The 21,654-nt window shown below is 50.5% G+C and overlaps 1 protein-coding gene across 1 annotated transcript in view; it reads right to left on the bottom strand.

Moving 5' to 3' along the window:
• Ppm1f (protein phosphatase, Mg2+/Mn2+ dependent 1F) overlaps positions 1 to 19,987 on the bottom strand; it is a 31,785-nt gene extending 11,798 nt beyond the window's left edge. Inside the window, exons 1-5 of the mRNA XM_075970488.1 lie at positions 19,917 to 19,987; positions 12,597 to 12,865; positions 5,292 to 5,431; positions 1,225 to 1,427; positions 150 to 338 (exon numbers count right to left, since the gene is read on the bottom strand). Of these exons, the coding sequence (XP_075826603.1) occupies positions 150 to 338; positions 1,225 to 1,427; positions 5,292 to 5,431; positions 12,597 to 12,799 (735 nt within the window). The 5' untranslated portion in view covers positions 12,800 to 12,865; positions 19,917 to 19,987. The remainder of the gene's footprint in view (positions 1 to 149; positions 339 to 1,224; positions 1,428 to 5,291; positions 5,432 to 12,596; positions 12,866 to 19,916) is intronic.
• Between the last annotated feature and the right edge of the window lie 1,667 nt (positions 19,988 to 21,654).

The raw sequence follows: 21,654 nt of genomic DNA on the forward strand, positions 1-21,654 counted from the left end.
AGCATGCTCGCCAGCAGTGCTTGGTGAGACCCTTCCTTCCTGAACCACCAACCACTTTCGTTTTTCTTCCTCCATGGAGACCAGAACTCTTTGATGCTAACAGCTGCAGTTCCCCAAACAGCACGTTAGACCCAGCTGCCAGTTCTCACCTCTCGCTTGGCTTTCCAGAGAAACATCTCATCAGTGCGCCGGAAGGCTTCCTTGAGGGCCGCTGCCGGGTCTGTGAGCAGTTCCGGCAGGTGTGACACATTGGCGTGCACGTGGACAGAGGCATACCTTGCAGCATCCACTCCTCCATGGCCATCAAACACAGCGAAGTAGGCACGGTCCTCAGAGTCCTGGTGGGAGTACAGCGGGAGTCAGACCCCTGGCCAGCTGCTCTCATCTGGGGAGGGCTGTTCTCCAGGCAGCAACTAGGGTAGCGCTATGGTTGCAGTTTGTCCATACAATTCTTACGTGGAAACCCAATTCCCACAGTATGCAAGGGAGATCTTTGGGAGGCAGCTGGGATCAATTCATTTAGGGATGAATGGACTATCAAGGAGTAGTTTTTCTCCTTGGGAAACTTGTTCTATCTTGCTATGTGAGGGCCTGCACTGCTTTGGTGTTCTGAGGAGTTCCCCATCAGACTGAAGGCCCTCTTCAGATGCAGCCCCTTGACATGAGGCCTCTCATTTTCCAGAGCAGTAAGAAATACATTTTTTATAAATGACCTAGCCTCAGGCAATAAAACACTCAAGACAGGTAGGGTCCAGAAGAACTGGCAGGGCCCTGTCCATCAGCCAAGTCACACTGCTCAAGTCCTACAAACAAGGAGGTTTGGGAAAGGTCAGCCTCAGCCTCAGTCTCGCCAGCTCTTCCCGGCTACCGCAGACATGCTGCTCAAAGGTGAGAGGCATCAGGAAGCATCTGCGGTTGGAGACACAGCAATTCAAGTCTGAACCTAGCACCTGGCCTCTTGATATACAAACACAGACCAACCGTTGGCTTTGTTTAGTCTTTGGTTGTCGAAAGCAATGTGCCTGGAAGCTTGGTGCTGTGAACGAGCTTCCCAGGCTCCATGGGGTGGCACGGACTGAGCCCCAAGACAGCAGCTCCTCATAATCTCCCCGGGCATGACCTTGGCTGGTGGCTCTCTCAGCACTCATGGCTCCTACCGTCTGTATGGGCCCGGTACCCCCGTGACACAGTGCCCGTTCCCCAACTCTGCAGGTCAGCACTCACAGACAAGCCGAAGAGGTGGTTGAAAGTAGGAAGGGACACATGCCGATCCTCCATCTTGCGCCGCGTGTTCCGGATGGCATGGATAGAGACCAGCCACTGCCGCTGAGGAGCCTGGGCAGGCAACGGCACCTGCTTCTGCCATTGGCTACATACTTCCCAAAGACAGTTAAAGAAGCTTCGAGCCAGGCCTTTGGCATCTAGCACTGATGAGCATAATGGAGAAATTGTTAACCAAAAAGTAAAAACAGGCAATTGAGGCTTAACTGCTCTCCTGTATCCTTTCCTGATACATTCCCAGGTTTTAAATAGCTCCTCTCAACAGCCTCTATGGGCCCCACCTCACCAACCAGGGCATGCTCAGGATACTAACCTATAAACTATGCAAGAAAGCCTGTGTTAGGTGGGAAAAAAAGGTCTAGTAACTGCCCAATAATTGGGAATACTTTAGCTCCAAGGACAGAGGCATAAGTGAATTCTGCCTGTTCCAATGAAAAATTAAGATTCCCACAACTCAACACACAACTACCCTCTAGGCCAATAACTTTCCTCTTGGGCATGAGTCCCAGAAAAAAATGAGGGCTGTTCTCACGAAAACAGTGCATGAATCACACTAGCTTCATCTGTACTAGACTAATTCTGTAATCTGTCCAGATTTCTTCCAACCTACAAATGCCTTGACAGCCAGACCCTGGGAGAGGGTTCAGCAGCAGAACCAGTGAAGGATAAGAGGCCCAGCTAGCTCAGTCCCCGGGGAATCACACCAAATCGAAGATGCTACTCCCAAATGTTAAGCTTTTTTTGAAATGACATCATTAAATGGAGAAAACCAGTCACAGCTAGGAGTTAGGGACTGGGTTTAGCAGGGGAGGCGTGTTAGCGTGGGTTTAGCAGGGGAGGCGTGTCAGCGTGGGTTTAGCAGGGGAGGCATATTAGCGTGGCCTGTAGAGAGATCCTTGCAATAGGAAACTGTCTTTTGTCTGACCATGTTCAGATCCTGTATGTGACATACTCTTACAGCTTTGTATGATGTTCCTGGGAGGAAACTGGGTCATGTACAGTTGGGATGGATATCTCTGCATTATTCCCATAATTAACTGCACGTGTACCTATGATTATTTTCAAAACAAAGGATGGAACAGAACGGAACAGAACAGAAAAACCTCCCCCACCTCCCAAACCCAAAGCAAGCAAGCAAGCAAGCAAGCAAGCAAGCAAGCAAGCAAGCAAGCAGCCCAGTTAAGGCTGGGGATGCAGCTTGGTGACAGAGTCTCTGCTTAGCACATTTGAGGCTTGAGCTAGATCTCCAGCACTACAAAGAAACAACATGGCAGCATAGAAATAGATATAATGTTTACAAGAATGTGAAACTGTTTATGATAGGATTTTAAATTGAGAAAATGATAGAAAATCACATATATAGTTATTCGCAAGTACATGAAAAAAAGTCACTTAGTTCCAGGGAAAAAAAAAGGCAGAAATGATCTCTGTATAATCAAGACATAGGCAGTAGGATCCCAGGAGCTAATTTGTGGGCTTCCCAATTCCCATATGTATGATGTTTTAATACTTTTCTAATTCCCCATGTGGCCTTGAACTCTAATGTTTCTTCAACCAGTGAGGCTTAAGCCACTCCCCAGTGTCAGACCTGGTAGGCTGCTGCTACAGAGCTGAATTCAGATTTTAAAAGAAGAAAGTCCCACAAGCCTAGCTTCTAAGATGAGACCAGTGAGGATCAAGGTCAAAGGGGACTCTAAGGGCTGAGCTCTCAGGCCTCACTTCATCAACGCATAAAGCCCTCTTGCCAGTCTGGGTGCATGTGGCAGAGCCACCGTCTAAGAGGGTAGCTAAAGGTCAGTTACAGAAAACCACAGAGTTCAAACATCAAAGCCCATGCCAGAGGGACAAGGAGAATTGGGAGAAGTGTTTTTAGTCGGAAGTATGGCTATGGAAGAAAAGGGAAGGAGTGGAAGGAAGCCAGAGGGAGCCACAGGAGAAAAGCGATGAGCAGGGAGAAGGATAAAGCCAGCCAGAATCCCCCATCAAGGTGGGGGCAGGAAATCAGTCTGCTGCAGCATCATGTGCAGGACAGTGTACCACCCAAGCACTAGCAACAACCATAGGGGTGGCAGACGGAGGAGCTGGAGAACTGACTTTCCTAGGCCCCGCCTAGGGACCACAGCTCTGAATGTGACCAGTGCAAACTCCCGATGCACTTATGTGCACCTTCATCCAGCCAGTTTCCAACCACGTCACTCCCGCGGTCTTTCATCCTCTCTTCTGTAGAAAGCTGGACTCCTAAAACTGCCTCGGGTGATGTGGTCTCCCTGCTCCTGGTATTTAGGAAGCCTTGGGCATGCCAGGGCCTCTAGGCCTGGGCTGCCTCCTTTTTAGTCTTGGGTTATACGGCTATTTCCAGCAATAGGTTTGGACTTGAATTTTGCTCAAGCAAATAAAGGGCAATTAAAAAACAAGGCCTATAGTAATGCCCAGCGTCAGGCTCTTGGAGCCCCAGCCTGACTTCTGGCCAAGCCTCAGCGACTACCTGGGAGGTCTGTCTTCACAACAATCCCAGGGAAGCTGCGGGCAGGTGGGCACAGAGATGCTGTAGTCACGTTTGCCTGCGGCAGTAAGCCTCACACAATGTGCTGATACAGCTGATACAGACGGGCAAGAACAACTTGGAGACTACAGACTTGCCTCAAGTGCTCAACGCCACAAGCCAAGGCCTGCCAGAGGCTCTGGGACTGACGTGGAGGGTGCGGCGGGCTCCACCCTTCTCCACATGCCCTGGTGGAAGGCCTGGCTTCTCAGCTGCAATTTTCCTTCCTACCAGCAGGTGATGCTGTCTCCCGTCTGGAGGAGTAAGGAGGGGGTGTTTGTTTTGTGGGGCCTGGTGGCAAATGCCACTAGGCTGGAAGCCTGCTGGCTTTACAGAGAACAATGGCCGCTGTCATTGTGAATATCTCTCCCAAGCAGAGGGGCAAGGCCTTGCTGGGAGGAGAGGCTGGCAGGGAGTTGTGGAGGGGGACGGAAATAGGGGTGGGGAGGGTGGCTGGTAGGCACAGTGCTAGAGGCTGCAACTGGTTTTCTTTTCCTTCTAAGGCTGACCTCAAAGAAGGCAGCAAGGGAAGAGAAGCTGCTTCCTACTGTCTGGAAAGCATGACTCCCCAGCCTGTGTGGGGCATTCCTGCAGCAGCCATTTCCTTCCTGGCCCTTGTGGTCTCACAACAACCACTGTCTTGCTACAAAACTAGGAAAGAGAGACACACAGAGGAAGAGTACTCTTAGAAGCAAATTCTCTGCCAAGCAGCTGGAGGCCTCTGGGCACTCATTCGCAGTCCCTGGACCTCCCTGGTTGTGGTGTACCAGCCTTGGGGTCCCTGGGCCCCTCTGGTTGTGGTGTACCAGCCTGGAGATCCCTGGGCCCCTCTGGATGTGGTGTACCAGCCTTGGGGTCCCTGGGCCCCTCTGGATGTGGTGTACCAGCCTGGAGGTCCCTGGGCCCCTCTGGATGTGGTGTACCAGCCTTGGGGTCCCTGGGCCCCTCTGGATGTGGTGTACCAGCCTGGAGGTCCCTGGGACCCTCTGGTTGTGGTGTACCAGCCTTGGGGTCCCTGGGCCCCTCTGGATGTGGTGTACCAGCCTTGGGGTCCCTGGGCCCCTCTGGATGTGGTGCACCAGCCTGGAGGTCCCTGGGACCCTCTGGTTGTGGTGTACCAGCCTTGGGGTCCCTGGGCCCCTCTGGATGTGGTGTACCAGCCTTGGGGTCCCTGGGCCCCTCTGGATGTGGTGTACCAGCCTGGAGGTCCCTGGGCCCCTCTGGATGTGGTGTACCAGCCTGGAGGTCCCTGGGCCCCTCTGGATGTGGTGTACCAGCCAGATCAGTCTCTCTGGCTGATTCTGCCCTGGGTGCTGGTCCGTCCACACTGCAGGTTTTCTACTGACATGTCATGTCTAATTTGTACTTTGTCCTTGCTGTCTTGATAGCACCCTGGGCACTGACCTTTAGTGTCAACCTGAGTCTGTCACTTGCTAAGCAGTCTCAGAGCCATATGAGAGGAACTCACAGGTCACAAAGGCTCTCTCTTCTTCCTCTTCTTCCTCCTCCTCTTGTTCAGGCAACTTCTTGAATTCAGAAAGGTCTATCTGTAGTAGCTGGGAAATTGCCTTGTGGGTCACAGCTGCAGCAAATGGCGGGGGAGCGTTCCTAGGGAGAAGACATAAGAGGAAGGACATAAGAGGAAGACTGGAGTAGCTCCCAGCTGAAGTCTAGGCCTGGCATCCTCCCCCCCACCTTGGAGATGGAGAGATGGCTCATACCCCCCCCCCCCCCGGGTGTCATAACAAGCAGGGAATCCCTGCATCCAAAGACCTGCAATGGATGTTTACACAACACCAGAGGTTCGCTATTGGATAGGATCTGCTGGAAAGGTATCCTTGGGGCATGCCAACCTCAGTAGCCAGGAATCTGCCCTGATTCTCAAGATGTTGATCCTTGGGACCAGGACATGCTATGAGTTAAAGTGTATTTCCCAACTCATATGTTGAAGGCTGAACACCTATTGCCTCAGATGGGCTCATTCTTCTAAGTAGGTTCAATGAAGACAGCACTAGCAAAGATGAGATTATGGTAGGGAGGGAGACTGGCTTCTTTGTGAAAAGGGTGAACACAGACACAGATACACCATGAGGAGAGAATCCTGTAGCTAGAGGATAGGGATGTAGGTGAACCCACACGCCAAGGAACGTCCACGATTACTGCAGATCACAGGAGGGCTCAGCCGAGCTGACACTTCCACCTCCTTTCGGCCTCCATCCTGTGAGCCGATGCTGTCTGGTCTGCACGCTCTGGGCTGATAGCCCCAGGGACCTGCTCCTGGGAGGAGGGGTCCCAGGTGATGCTTTATGGCGGATGACCCATGCGGACCCAAGAGAAGGCTCTCTGAGCTGCTGGGGTGTGGAGAAGGGAGCTGGGGGTGGGTCAGGCTGCGGCCACAGAGAACCCTGGTCTGTTTTGAGGAGAGACATGATCGTGTCAGAGTGCTTAGACCTCTGAGCCTCTAGAGGATGGGCTGAATGACAGCTGCTGGTGACAACAGTCTAGAGAGGCCAAGGCCTCAGGGCTGGGCAGGGCGCCTCTGTGTAGAGACAGCACAACAGTATTGGGAGCTGACTAAGAGTGGGTCAGAGGAAAGAGCAGAGGATCAAAGTATCTGATGTGAGTAGTCAGGCTGAGGGAAGGGGAGCCCCACCAATGAGCCCAGCTGGGACAGGGAGTCAGGTTCAGTTTCCACAGGTTCTGCAGAGTTCAAGAGACTTAGGGAGCTGTGGGAACGTGGTTGGGCAAGAGATAGAACCCAGGAGGAATGAGGCTGGGAGGCCCAGCTCCAGAAGAGTTGGTGGAGTGAGGAGTGGTAAAATAAGGGTCCTCCTCGGGACCACGGAAGAAAGGTCTGGAGGAATGTAGACCATCTGGAGTCACAGAAGGATGAAGAGCACAGGAGGGTGGAAAGGAATGTCATCTCGTGCCGATAGCAGTTGGGAGAGAGGAAATGTCAGTTTCCTGTTGGGGCCTTGGGCAGGCAGCAGCGCAAATGGGACAAAGGACCAAAGACGAGAGGTGCCTGGGAGAGAGACAAGTCTGCTGTAGCCGGGGCAGTGGACAGTGGGCTGAGATCACAAGTCTCTCTCCATGGCTGCTCTGCTCTCCCCAGGGCTTTGGGGATCCTGTTTAAAACAGAGGCCCTGAGACTCTGGCAGAGGGGTCACACTTCCTGGGGCATCAAAAGCGTCTAAGATGCACCTCAACCTCAGAACTTGCTTCCATGTCTGGTGGGGGATCCCTGAAGCTTGGCTATGTACTCTAGCACAGTGTGCCTATTCCAAAGGGCATCTGCCCGAGTCTTCATGCCTGACAGTCTGGCTTTTAAAACTTCTTTAAATTAAAAAAAAAAAAATTAGGTAGGGTTTTACTTTGTAGCTCAGGCTGGCTTATAGCCCACGCTGGTTTCAAACTGGGGATCCTCCTTGCTTCAGCTGGGATTATAGTTGTAAACACCATGCCTGGCTTTTATGTGTGTGTGTGCATGTGTGTGTAAATATGCGTGTGCACGCACATGTTCCTGCGGAGGCCAGAGGAGGACAGCAGATGTCTGGTTCTATCACTCCCCATTGGATTCCCTTGAGACAGGGTCTCTCACTGACCCTAAAAGCCACTGAGCTCCTGGGTTCTTCCTTTCTCTCCCCTAATCCTAGGATTACAGGTACATGCAGACACTTCCAGCTTCATGTGGTTACTGGGGATCTGAACGTAGGTTCTCATGCTTGCACAACACTCTGACCCACTGAACCATCCATCTCCTTAGCCGCTTTACTGCCTTTGTTGTTGTTTAAACACAGTATCTCATGTAGTCCAGGTTGGCCTCAAGCTTGCCACGTGGCCAAGGCTGACCTTGAACTCCTAATTCTCCTACCTCCGCCTCTTCAGGTAGAGAGCCAATGACCTTCTGAGAGCCTGGCTGATGAGTCCTATCCTAAGGCGACTGGCCATCTACTGATGGCCTTTAGCCTTAGAGAACTGGGGACTGAACTGGGGACTCCTGCAGGCTAGGCAAAAGTCTGTCATAGCTTTTTTTTTTTTTTTTTTACTTTTTGAGCCAAGGTCTCACCCAGACCCTTCAATTATGCCCTGTGTTCTAGGCAGGCCTCCTGAGCTGGCAATCCTCTTGCATCGACCTCTTGAGTAGCTGAGAGTTCAGCGGTAAAGCACTTGCCTAGCTTGCCGAGACCCTGGGTCGAGTCTCCACCCCACTCCTGCCATATTCCCTGTCCCCAAATAAGGAAGAGTACATCTGGGCGAAGGCAAGACATGAGAACAAGCTCCCTCATGAGGCATTTCCTGCCAGGCGCTGGGCTTTCCTTCAGAGGCAGGGAAGGGGTACCTGCTCATCTGGTGAGGTCATGCTGACGCTTCCTGTCCGCTGCCTGCTGCATTTGATGGGGGCAGGGAGGCGGCTTCCAGCCTTGGAGACACAGACAATGCCTGGCCTCTAGCCACCAGCACTTCCTTCCTGGACAAGGCTTCTACTTTATTCCAGGGACCCACCCAGGGATGTGCTCTGGAGGCCCTCAGCCCTGTCATCACACCACAGATGTCAGCTGAGTCTGGGAGTGCAGGGAGCTCTTCAACTCGGCCGGAGTACGCTGTGCCTAGGACACGGCCACCTCAAGGGTTACCAGGAGCCTACACTATGACGGGGTGAAACGATGGCTAGGTAATTACAGTGTAAGCTTTATATTGCCCAGGGACCTAAAGATGTGACAATGAGATCAGAATAAGTGGAAAAGAAAGGAAAAAGATATATGACTTCGGATGGTCTCAGAGGAATACCACTTAAAAGACGAAAAAGAGCCAATGGATCAACATATTAGAAGACTTTATCCCCACAAAGCTAAACTGGCTGCGGGGACGTGAACAAGAGGGTCTGTGAGGCACAGAGGAGCTATGTGTGCACACACGGGAAAATGTGAACTGCTGCCTGCGGTGCAGCTGATGGACGAGGCTCACATCATAGGTGATGGTGATGCGTGCCCGCGCCCGCACCTGAGAGAAAATCCATGTGGAGGGCTGGGAGACAGACCTGTAGTTCTGTACTAAATTTTTGTTGTTTGTTATTTTCTTTTTTTGAGACAGGGTTTCTCTGTGTAGCCTTGACTGTCCTGGAACTCTCCTTGTAGACAAGCTGGCATCGAACAGAGACCCACCTGCCTCTGCCTCCCGAGTGCTGGGATTAAAGGTGTGCGCCACTACACCTGGATTGTACTAAATTTCAATGGTTACACTTATGGTTTGTTTACTGGATGCACTAAGCAGGTCCTTGGGGTTCTGTGCCACCCTATCCATCTTCTTCATTATTTTTAAATTGAAAATGATTTTTAATACAATCATGGTTATTCCTTCCTAATCTCCTCCCCTCCATCTAATTCTATGGTCTTCTCTCTTTAGAAAGCAAACAGGCAAATAAAAAACAAACAAACAAAAAATAACAACAGCACCCAAAGAAAAAGCATGAGAAACACACACACCATACACCATTAAAAAATACAAAATCAGAAACCATGTTATATAAGCAAAGGCCAGTAAGATAAAAAAAATGCCCAAACAAAGCAATATGAGAAACAACAAAAAAAAATCTACAAAAATACCATTTGTTGGCTGTCTATAGCTGGGCATGGGCCTGCCTATAAGTCTGGTTTGTAACCCAGTGAGACTCCATTGGAGAAAACTAATTTTTCCTAGGCAAGTGGTTGTCAATTGGAGATAGCTTCCTGGTAGGGCTGGAAGCCCATGTCCACTTCCCCCCTCAGCACTGGGACCCCATCTGGCTTGAACCTGTGCAGGCCCTGTGACTACTGTACATCAGTCCTGTTGTGTCTGGAAGACACTGTTGCCATGGCGACGCCCATCCTCCTGGCTCCCACTGCCATCTTCTGGCCCGTCCAGCTTCTAACGCAGGGTTTTTGCCCATCCTTGACCACTTGTGTGTACCTCAAACGAGTTTTGACCTGGGGCTCTGTGCTCCTCCCTTGTCCCTCATCAGGGGTAAACATAGCTCCTGCTAAGGCCATCCCTGGGCTGTCTGCTGTTGCAAGCAGCCATCAAAGCCTTTACACTCCTCCCCTTCCCATCTCACTTCCCATCCAGGTCTCCCCAGAAAAGTCCTTCCTTGGCACCAACCACACCCGGGAACCTACGCACAGCTTAGAGGCCCTGTCATCCCCTGGGGGTCAGAAACTGATCCCTAGCCCAGGCCACGTGTCCTTGCCATCCCAGCCTTTCTGGACTTGGTTGTCTTCTGGACACTCCTGAGCCCTGCAGGTAGCAAGGCCCTTTGTGTCTATGCGGAAGATCCAGTGGCTGCTCTCTCCTGACTGCTTCACCCCTGCAGCTCCCAAGTGTGGCTCTGCTTCTCTCTCCCCTTTCCTCACTTCCTGTACTCAAGGTTTTTGACCATGAAATGGCCAGTTCTTTCTCACCCTGGGGATGAGTTAATTTATACTACCTGTCTCCAAAATACTTTCCCCAAATTAAGCAGCAACACCACATGCATATAACGTGATCACAGAGCAATACTCCTGGGCTGTGGGGTCCAGGGTGGACATGTCTCTGAAGCGGACTGTCTGTGTGTTGTCTACTGTGCTAGGGTCCTAGCAACTGTTGCTGGTTGAGTAGAGATGGAGTTGATGGGCAGCTAGGAGGCAATGGGGACTTCCCCAGGGGACACTGAGGTGACAATATGCCAAGGCTGGGCACTGTTCTAGCTTTGGGATGTCTACAGAAGAGTCATGAACAATGCTGACAGTAAGAGTCGTGGGCTCATTCCCCTGGTGAATGAACGGCCAGGTGTGGATGGATGCTGTATGGCCGGCAAGTCCTTTCACCTCCATGAGCTACCTCTTGACTGACAGTAGCCTTACCTCAGGAACCTGCACCCATCTGAGCAGAGAGGCAGAGATCAGAGATGGCATCTGTCCTTTACTGTCTTTCATGACATAAATCCTCTAGAGTGGATAACTGAAGGGGAAGGGCCACAAGGGCCAGCCCAGGGGACAGACTTGCAGTCCCTCACAAACCACTTCTCTTCTTCCAGTCCGCAGAGTGGCTGGACCACACACTTGGCTGTGCCTGCACACCTTTCATCTGGGAGATGGACGGCACCAGCTGCCTCTTAGATTGTCCAGGCTTGAAAGGCTGTATGTGGCCCGGCCTTGCCCAGACCATGAAGCCAGTCTTGCAGCCCACTTACCTCTGCCTTAAAAATGGGCAGAAACAGGACTTAGCTCTGAGCGCCTAAATTGGTTCAGTTGTGTCCCCATCAACAAAGGCATGAAGACCTAAGCCCTAGTGATCCAGAATGTGACCTGATCTAGAATTACAGCTTTTATAAATGCAACTACTGTAAAGTGGGGCCATTCTGGGAAAGGGCAGCCTCTAATCCAATATCTAACGTGACTAGTGTCCTCCAAGGCGGGAGGCCTAAAAGGAGAGGAACCTTGGGAGCTAGCTCAGTCAGTGAAACAAGCATGAAGACATATGCTTAGGTTCCTCAAAAGCCAGGCAAACACCTGAGTGTAAGGATGCACACCTGCAGTCACAGCGACGGTGAGGTGGGAGGCAGAGAGACATGGGCATCTCTAGAAATCTGAGGGCCAGCTAGCCCAGTCTACATGGTGAAGTTCAGGCCAATGAGAGACCGCTTCAAACAGAAGGTGGATTGGATTGTTACACCGATACAAGACCGTCCTCTGCTCTCCAATATATACTGCTCATACCCATACAAAGAGAGAATTAAAACAGCGAGGGCACACGGGCGGGGAGGATGCCACATGATAATAAAGGCGTTTACCAAGTGGAGCACAAGCAGTCTCCATGAGGAAGAATACTAGAACAAATCTCCCCCAGGGCCTCCAAGAAAGCAAGGCCTTGTTCGCAGCTTGATTTTGGATTTGGCCCTCTTGCCTGTCAAAGGACAGCTTCTGTGTTCACTGCCTCGAGAGTACTACTTTGTCACTGCGGCCGCAGACACCTACACAAGCGTGTCCTTAGCTCAAAATCGCACTTTCTGTTTCTTCAGTTACTTTTAGCAATGAGTTAAAACATTAAGTGGAAAGAAGGCATGGTCTGGAGAGATGGCTCAGTGGTTAAGAGCATTTGCTGTCCTTCCAAAAAGACCTGGGTTCTGTTCCCAGCACTTACATGGTGGCTCACAACCATCTGCAGGCAGGCGTGTGGTGCATATCTGTATGTACAGACAAAACGCTTGTACATAAAATAAAATGAGTAAAAGACAAAAAACCCAACTGCAGCAATAAGAAATAAATACCTTTAAGCAGGTATACTATTCTGAGCAGCATGGTACTTAGCCAGCGTTCAAAAGGCTCTCATTTCACCTAGCAATAGCTGCAAAGCACGGAGTAGTGATACAGTGACAAGAAACAATAAAGCATTTCCTTTAAATAAGATGGTGGAAGTTCTTGACCTAATAAGGAAAGGAAACAAAAGAAACCCAAAAATGCCCCTTCCCCAAACATGCTGAGATTGCTAAGATCTACGCTGAATGTTCTTCTGCCTGCAAAACTGAAAGATAAAGAAGCGGCATGGTCTATGCTTCTGAGTGCTTGCTATGGAGAAAAAGGCACCGAGTCACAGGGCCCATTACTCTGCACTTTTAGGCTCTACCAGAATGTGCCGCTACAGATAAGGGGCGGCCATGCCACTCTCTTGACTTAGGTCCAGGTCAGCATCTGACATACAATGCCGCACCATGCTCCTTCCCACCAGGCTTCTCCCTTTTGCGGTAGCCCAGGCCTACCTGCTGCCCAGGAAGCCCATTGCTAGCTCAGCTAGCTCAGCCTCCACCTCTTCCTGGCTCAGTACTGCCCCTGGGACCTTCCATGGCAAAGGGCTCTCCGGGCTCAGTGGGGCTGGGAAGTCTTGGAGGAAGGTGTCCAGGAAGCCTGGGATCTCGCTGTCACAGGCCATCTGGCTGCTGTTCTGTGGGGCTCCAGAGGCCATGCCCAGTGCATCCCGGGGGGCTTGCAGCTAGGCTGGGGTGAGATGGTCCCCAGTCAGGTCTTCACTCTGGGGAGAAATGTCAGAGTATCAGGGTGACAGTTTCTGCATGATGAGGAGTACAGGTACCCTGCTTTGTCTCTTTCACCAGGAAGCAAGGTGAGGCAGGTACCTCAACAAGCCCAGGGCCTCACAGTTCAGGGAATACAGCTTTTAGTAACTGACATGGGTTCAGGTGAAAAAACACACACGCACAGAGTACAGCCTCAGGAGACAGTATCAGAAGCAGGGCATGGAGACATCTCAAAGAAGTGATAGAGGGAATGCATGTTCCCTGCAGAGTGGCGGGCAAGAGCGGAGGCAAGCAGGAGAGGGACACTGGGACCAGATCATCAACATTTAACCAGACCTTAGAATGCCAGTAGCCAGGAGGGCCCAGGGAAGAAGTGATGCCAGCATGGTAATAATTGACCAGCTGGCAGAAAGGGACATATGCCAGGCTGTAGAGATGGTGGGAAACGGAAGAGCCAACAAACAGGGGCTGTCAGTGCATTGTTATTTGGGAGCTAGAGCGAACTAGGAGCAAGGGCTCCCCAGGTACCTCTGGGGCTGCCTGATGGGAGAAGCAGAGGCTAGCCAGGGATAAGGGGCCTTTGGAACATGGTCAGGTCTATTCTTGCTCTCTAATAGGGAGTGTGAGCCAAGGGTCTAGAACACCTCAGGCTCCTGAAGCTGGGGACATGGGTTCCAGCCTCTTCCCACATCTTTATGGACACTGAGGGCTCTGTAGCTGCCAGGTCCTGGGTGGGCCCCAAGCTCTGCAAAGCCAGGTTAAATCCCCATTTCACCAAAATTTGGAGAAGGTAGTCCCTTGACCAAGGTCTCAGGAAAGGACAGGACTTGGAGGAATGCCTGCCTGAGCTTCAGACCGTCACTACCCACACCAGCCCTTTCAGAGTTGAGGTCCACAAAATACCCAAGACTCTCGCACGTCAATAGCTGTACCCTGCCCTCTTCCCTGGGGTGGATTTTAGTTTTCATTTGGCTCAGAGTCACCTCCAGCATGGTCAACCAGCCTGTCTATACTTAATGTCTAAGCCTTGCAGGCTGGTCCTTCCGTATGTCACCCCTTTAGATACCTGATAGCCCAAATGGACTCCTTCCTTCCTTTACAATCATCCAGCCTCAAATAGTACTCGAGTGTCTCTTGTTTATGTCTTGAATTTTATTTCTCATGCATGCATGACAAGCCAGCATCACCGGGCCACACATCAACCCCTTCTGCCTTTCTTTTATAACTTTCTATGATGTGCTTTGGTTTCTCCTTCCCCCTGCTCCCCTTGGTGTTGGGACAAAGCCCCACCCCCTATCACACCTGGGCAGGTAGCCTTCCTGCAGCATCGGCTCACACAGGTCCCCTCTCTGCAGTCACTGAGCTTTGCCAGGCCTTGGTGTAGCTATCCACTCACTTAACACCTAAGGATGTGGCACCTTTTGGAGTTCTACTTAATATTCTGGCTTAGGAACTTTCATTAGGAAGAGCTCAATGTGTTTACCATCAGAGGGAACAAATGGTGATCTTTATGGTGATGAAATGGATCTAAGATTCTGAGCACCGCAAGTTCTAGGCAGGAGAAGCTGGAGAGCAGCTTCACAGTCCATCTCGCTCTGGAAGCCTTCCAGATTCTAACTACCAAATCGGCCAGGTGGAAAGACAGGCGAGACTTCTAGAACCATCGGTCTTAGGACGACCACAGATGGATGTCTCTAAGCTTTGCTGCGAGGGAGGGCTGAGGTGTGAAACAGGGCTGAGGAAGCCAGGACAACTCAAAGCACAGCTGCAGCAAGGCTGTCCTCACCTGTAACAAAGTTTCTAGTACAAAGGAGTAGAAAACACAAAGAGGGGATGGAGAAGCATTTCAGTTGGGAGACTGCTTGCTTGGCAGGCACAGAGCCCTGGGTTCAAACCCCAGCACAGCATAAACTGGGTGTGGAGGTGGACACTTGTAATCCTGCACTGAAAAGGTAGGGGCATGAGGATCAAAACTTCAAGACCATCCTGAGTTACCTGCAGAGTCACAGGTCAACCTGGGATACAGGAGACCATCTCAAATAACACAAAACTAAACAAAACCCAAAAAGAGAAGCTGATGTGAGAGGGGTTCCAATATTATGTTAATCAAAATAGTATTTAGAGTACAAAAGGAAAGGTGTGGTTCAATAGTTAATATTGTCAACTTGACAGGATTAGATTACTGAAAAGATAAGTCCTGTCTGTTTGGGAGTCTCTGAAGTGAGGCCAACTGCAACCGTGGGTGGCAACATTCTATCGGCTGGGGTCCTGTACTAAATAAATGAAGCCCAGCATCCATCTCTTGTTTCCTCGCTGTGGACACAATGTAACCAGCTGCCTCTTCAAGATTATGTTGCCATCATGGACTGTATTCCTTGAAACTGAAAACCAAAGTAAACCCTTCATTCCAGAAATCCCCTCTGTGAAACATTTATTCTTCTGCAACAAGAAAAGTAGCTGATATAAGTGATAAGCAAACAAAACACAACTCCTCTTTCTTCTTTCAGAGGCTGCAATCAAGAGCTAACCTGTTTTAAAAAGAGACACAAAAAGAAGCTATAGGCTGGTGGTGACACGTGACTATAATCCCAGCATTCAGGAGGCAGAGTCAAGAGGGTTGTCTCAAGTTTGAGGCCATTCTGGTCTACAAAGGAAAATCCAAGTCAGGCCAAGCTACAGACGTATGATCAAGCAGAACAACTCAGTTTAAGGGAATGAGAGATGATAAGCTCTCTGTTGCCACTTGCAAACTAAGGGACTTGGAGATGATGCAGTAGAAGAGGAAAAAGGCGAATGAAAAGGAGGACCCCAAGAGGCTTCGTGTTCAACTTTCCCATCCTTTGTGTGTATGGAGTCAGTCCCATTATGCTCATTGTTTCTGGAACATTCCCCCTGTCTTGACTCTGCAGGTCCTTTTTGTGTTTCCTTTCTTCCCCTTGGAGGTCAGGGGTTACCCTTTCCCAGTGCGGGGTTTTTTTTCCCTATGGGGCATACCCCAAAGTATTAAAAGTAGCTTTGTAAAAAAAAATAGATACACTACTTTTTATGGAAGGTTATGTTGCTAGAGTTAAAATTCACTGTCTACACTCACATTTACTTACAAGTTAATAAAATGTAGCCTGGGTACAAAGAATGAGCAGGTAAAAAGATAACAAAAAAGGAAAGATCCAGATGGGAACAAGACAAACACATTCTGACCCAAAATTAAGACAGAAAGAGAAGAACCAACTGGGCCTGGGCTAGGGGTTGGAGAGATGGAGGGCAGAGGTCCTAGGCAGTCTGTACACAGGCAGAGCTGCAGAACATGGAGACAAGGAGATGGAAGTAATTTCCAAGAGGACGAGGCCAAGTGTCACACTGCACCCCACTCACCAACTGCTCTAGCCTTTTGGTATGCATGGTCAGAAGTATGAACACCGCAACGCCATTCCCAAGCAAGTGACAAGCATTTGGATTATTCTGTGCAATTCTACAGGACCCAGAGGCACCAAAATCTGCAGCAGTGCTAAACGGGCTACACAAAGTTTTGACTAGGATCCAAGAGAAAGGACAGCACCTCACACCCCAGGACACAGAAAGCCCCAACCAGTGACACCCCAGCCACAGCATCACCCTACCTGCCATTGTATCTGCTAGATGTTCCAGAAGGCAGGTGCCTCTTTCTAACCTTTCGCGTTGGATGGCTTCCTGCATCTGGAGCCCTTCCCCACAGTCTCATCCTCTTTGCACCGCAGCACTCTAGACCAAAGCCTTAAATGAACCTGGCTATACGTCTGCTCTCACTGCCCTGTGCCCTATGCGCCACGCTCAGGACCTGTTATGAGCCCCAAGGCCATCTGCACCATGCATGCTGGGTGGGGCCTGGGTGGCAAGGCACCCAGTGTGACACCATGCTCACATTCTTGTGTAAAACTCTGCTTGCCTCCGCTGGCTTACTCTCAGGGACTGTACTGGCTGTTTACTTCCACTAGAAAGACAGTATGCCCAGAGATTCTGCCTGTGGCGGCCATTCTACATTGTTTGGGCCATGGTGAAGAACCAGGCTACAGTTTTCCTTCTTTGGGGTCTATCTGAGGCATAGGATAAGAGCACTACCCGTTCTTGCTTTCCCTCTCTCTGACAAACCCCTAAATCTGCTGCCTGCCTTTCCAAGCTACATGAAGCAACCAAGTTCTGGGAGCCCCAGAGTGGACAGAAAGGCTCAGACAGCAGCAAGAAGGACAGGCAAGGGGGGCATGGCACCACTGGGGTCACTGGAGGGGAGAGTGGCAGCTGGCTGGTAGCCAGCAGCTGGGCAAAGGAGCCTGGGGAGAACAGTGGTGGGGCAGAACAGAAGTGCTGGCCTGGTGTGGGGCCGGCTGACTCCAGTTGTGTCCCTGTAGTAGCAAATGGCTCAGGATGAGAGAGACGTGTGCATGAGTGTGTGCAAGCCATCAAGCAAGGACCTGTGGGGAGGGAACCAAGCTCCTGACTCCGGTAGCTGCACGGTCTTGACTGGTTTGGCCAAATGTGACACTTGGCTGGTTCCTCCTGGTTCCGGGACTTAAGAGCTGGCAGCTGCTCCTAAGACCCTGAGCTTGAGCTCTCCCTGCCTCCACCTCTCTAAGATTGGGATCCTAGGTGTGCACTGCATCTGGTTTACGTGGCACTGGGGTTGCTCATGTGTGCTGGGTAAGCAGTCCAGCGGCAATTACATCCCTAGACCCACACTCGTTTCTCTATTTGTGATTGACTGCTGGGTACAGTTTGGTGTAAATCCTTCTAGAGCTTAACCAATCTTTTACTTCAGACATGGAAAAGATTTTATTTATATTTAAAAATGATTATTATAAATAGTGTGGTAAAGTATATGTTAAAGATGATCACTTTAGCTCCACATGGTAGTTCATGCCTATAAGTCCAGCATTTGGGCAAGTGAAACAGCAAAATTGCTACCAGTTTTTGTACCAGCCTGGGCTACGCTGAGTAAAACCCTGTCTCAAAAAAGAAGAAAATCCAGCTGGGCAGTGGTGGCACACACCTTTAATTCCAGCATCTGAGAGGCAGAGGTGTGTGTATCTCTGTGAATTCGAGGCTACCCTGGTCTCCAGAGTTAAGTTCCAGGACAGCCAGGGCTACACAAAGAAACCCTGTATTGAAAAACCAAACCAAACCAGGAAAATAAATAAACAAATAAATAAAAGAACCACCAACCAATCAACAACAACAACAACAACAACAACAAAAAACCCCAAAGGGCGGGTGGTGCTTGGAAGTGTAGCTCAGTTGGTAGCTACTTGCCTTGAGGTCCTGGGTTCATCTAGAAACTGTTTGTGGTGGTGAACACCTGCAATTCTAGTACCCAGGAGGTGGAGGCAGGAAGACATCAAGTTCAAGGTCATTCTTAGCTACATTAGGAGCTGGAGGCTGGCCTGGGCTACATGAGACCCTGTTTTAAAAAAAACTCAAAAGAACACAGAAAATCACTTTAAGAATATTTTTTTCCTACATGGTGCTGGAGCCCTGTGCAAGCTCAGGATGCTCTCTACCCCAGCCATGTCCATCCCCCACTTTAGCCATCTCTAACAGGCCATTCTGCCATCCTCCCCCCCCCCCCCCACTTTAACCATCTCTAACGGGTCATTCTGCTATCCCCCACTTTAGCCATCTCTAACAGGCCATTCTGCCACCCCCCCCCCACTTTAACCATCTCTAACGGGTCATTCTGCTATCCCCCACTTTAGCCATCTCTAACGGGTTATTTTGCCACAACAATGATAGCCATTTTACTATGCAGCCATTTTTCTTTTTAAAGGGTTGGTATTTTTTCAATGGATCAGAGCTCAGCAAAACTGAACGACCATGGAATATGCAGCCTGAAGCCTGATAAGACAGGAAACAAAAGCATTCCCTCAGCACACTGGATAGCAAAGGTTGGCTCCAGGTGACAGCATAAAGGAATTCTGAAAATTACTCTATTGGGGGAAGGTTTACGGTTTTTAAAACAATTGTTTGTCTTGCCTACCTCTCAGAACTGTGCATGTCATCAGGGCACCCTGCAGCTGAGAAAAACAAGAGCTGGGGGAAAGTACTACTCTAGGGTCACAAACCAGAGATATGACCAAGGCAGGACTCAGTTGAAGACTCTGATGCGCAGTGACTGGGACACTTCCACCCGATGGTTGCGGAGAAAAAGTGAAGTTTGACTATGGGAGGGATATGGGTATGGAGTCCATGAGGCAGAGACGGGCTCGCGCTCAGTTCCTCAGGTGGGAACAGTTCACAGAACTTGTTCCAGGGCATACTGTGAAGACATCTGTTACTAAGGGACCTCCAAGTAGAAGGCCTTGGTGGAGGAGACCACCGCCTTCCGCTGGGCCTCCCCGAAATGTTAGTCTCTGTGCAGAAATTCCTACAGCCTGGTGCCTTTGCTTAGGGGCCAGCCTGAGACCACACAGTTGGAATGGTGGAGCCCCAGGCTCTCATGACCTAGGCTCTACCGCAATCTAGCTAACGGGGTTCAGTCCCAGCCTCCAAGCCAGGCGTTAACTAAAACACCAGCTTTAAACACAATCAGGGGCGCCACGGGGCGCCAGGCATTCCAGATGAAAATGTGGTCCCAGAGGGGGCCTTCTCTGGGAGGGCTGAGGGCAGGCCGTGGGCCTGGCCCTTATGTTTGGGCGGGGTGGGGGGTTTAGAGAGCCTAGAAAACGGAGGACTGTCACCCCTTTGTACTGTTTGGTCTCACAGCTCAGCCCCCTCCTGAACCTCGCTTCCAGTCACACCCCATAGGGTCAACGGATTCCCAGTTCTGTGTCCTTAGTTCCCCATGCTTTGCCTCTGTTCCGCAGGGTCCAGGCTGCTTGCCCTGCTCTTTTGCTCACTGCTAACCCCATGTCTCTCGGGTTCGGGGACCCGAAACCCGTCTTGGCCTTAGTGCTTTCTCGTCTCTCCATTTCGTCCTTAGTCTCATTTCACCCTCGTGCACCTCATGCCCCCATCTGACCATTAGCATAAGTCCGAGTCTTCCACCCTCTCCCTTCATCCCTAGCACCCCCAGGGCCTCACCTGCCAGCTTGCCGCAGTGCTCCCCACGAGCTGCTCTGGGCCGGCCCCGCCTACTTCCCGTCCAGGGGCGCCGCAGGCTCTGCGCAAGCGCAGTCAGGCCTCAGGTGGGCCCCTGCTGCCCCCTGGCGGCCTCTTAGCCCGCTTGTTCTTGGGAGGAGATGTGCCCCTTCGCCAGTGAGTTGCTTCACTTCTCGGTCTTGAGTATGCAGAAAGCAGCCCTTGCTTCACAAAGCTCAGAAATTAGACAACTTGTGTGCTGATCAGCCACAGGGCAGGGATGTGGCTACATACTGCCTAGGACTGGCCACTCATCAGAGACAAGAGGCGCAGTCCTCTGGGTCACGTGTTTACTTGTTTTATTTTTAAATGAGGGACGGTCATGGGAATGTTTTTTTAAAAATATTTATTTTATTTATTATGTATACAATATTCTGTCTGTGTGTACGCCTGCAGGCCAGAAGAGGGCACCAGGCCCCATTACAGATGGTTGTGAGCTACCATGTGGTTGCTGGGAATTGAACTCAGGACCTTTGGAAGAGCAGGCAATGCTCTTAACCTCTGAGCCATCTCTCCAGCCCCAGGAATGTTTTCTTTGAAAATCAAAAGGAAATAAAAACCTTCAGGTTAAAGAAAACATTCATTTGATACCAAGGGATGTGTGGAAGCACCTCTTCAGGTTCCACTGTGGCCCTGCCTATAGATAGGCCCCACAATCCATGTGGTCAGGGTTTCTGACCCTCTGTGCCTCAGCAGGACTGCCTGGCCACCCGAGCCGGAGGCCTGGGCTATCAAACAGGAAATGAAAACACTCGCTTACTACACTGGGTAGTAAAGGCAGCCTTGAAGACAAGCATGGCAGTTAGGTGGTGGTGGCTCACACCTTTAATCCCAGCATTTGGGAGCCAGAGGCATGTGGATCTTTGTGAGTCTGGGGTCAGCCTGGTCTATAGAGAGAAACCCTGTCTTAACAAAAAAAACAAAAACAAAAACAAAAAAACAAGATTGGTTTCAAGTGACATTACAAAAGAAATCCTGCAAATTACTCTGTTATGAGAGGCTCATAGTTTGTAACGATTTGTTTACCCCTCAGAACTGTGCTAACAAGGTACATACCATCATAACACACTGACTCAGGGAACTAAGGTCTCAGGGAATCCTCAGACTGGAAGGCTTCAGGGAAGCCATGAGCCTGGAGAACCAATGGATGACTGCTCCAAGAGGAATCATCTCCGTGGTGTGGGTACCAGGGGATGGGGGTGGGGTGTGTGCATGGGGAGATTGTCGCTGTGCAAGTACAGTAGTGCTTCATCAATCAAGGTTTGAGGCCACTGAGGATGATGGCTCAGAGATGATAGCAAAGGCAGGCACTAGGAACTTAACCTCGTAAGGCTCTAGGCCAAGGACATACCCACAACATCCCTTTTGTCCTGCTTCCAACGTAGTTAATATCTTCTCTATAATTCATTCTACCGAAGCTTTCAGCTTTGTTAGCTACACCAAACCAGTTTAGCTCAAACCTGTACTTCTCCAGCAAGGAACACCCAAGCTGTGGGGTAGCACCAGGAGGTCCCAGATCTCCCATCCATGTCCCCTCTCCCTGCCTCCCTAAAGTCTTTTCCAGAAGCCTGCTCTGAGCATTCTGCATGCGGCGACAACCTCCCTGTCACATCAGCACATATCTCCCTTCTCAGAGACCAGACACACCACGCTCTCTGGCTTTAAAAACTCTCAGTGATAG

Source organism: Microtus pennsylvanicus, chromosome 1 (genome assembly GCF_037038515.1).
Source record: "Microtus pennsylvanicus isolate mMicPen1 chromosome 1, mMicPen1.hap1, whole genome shotgun sequence".
NCBI classification, from domain to species: domain Eukaryota; kingdom Metazoa; phylum Chordata; class Mammalia; order Rodentia; family Cricetidae; genus Microtus; species Microtus pennsylvanicus.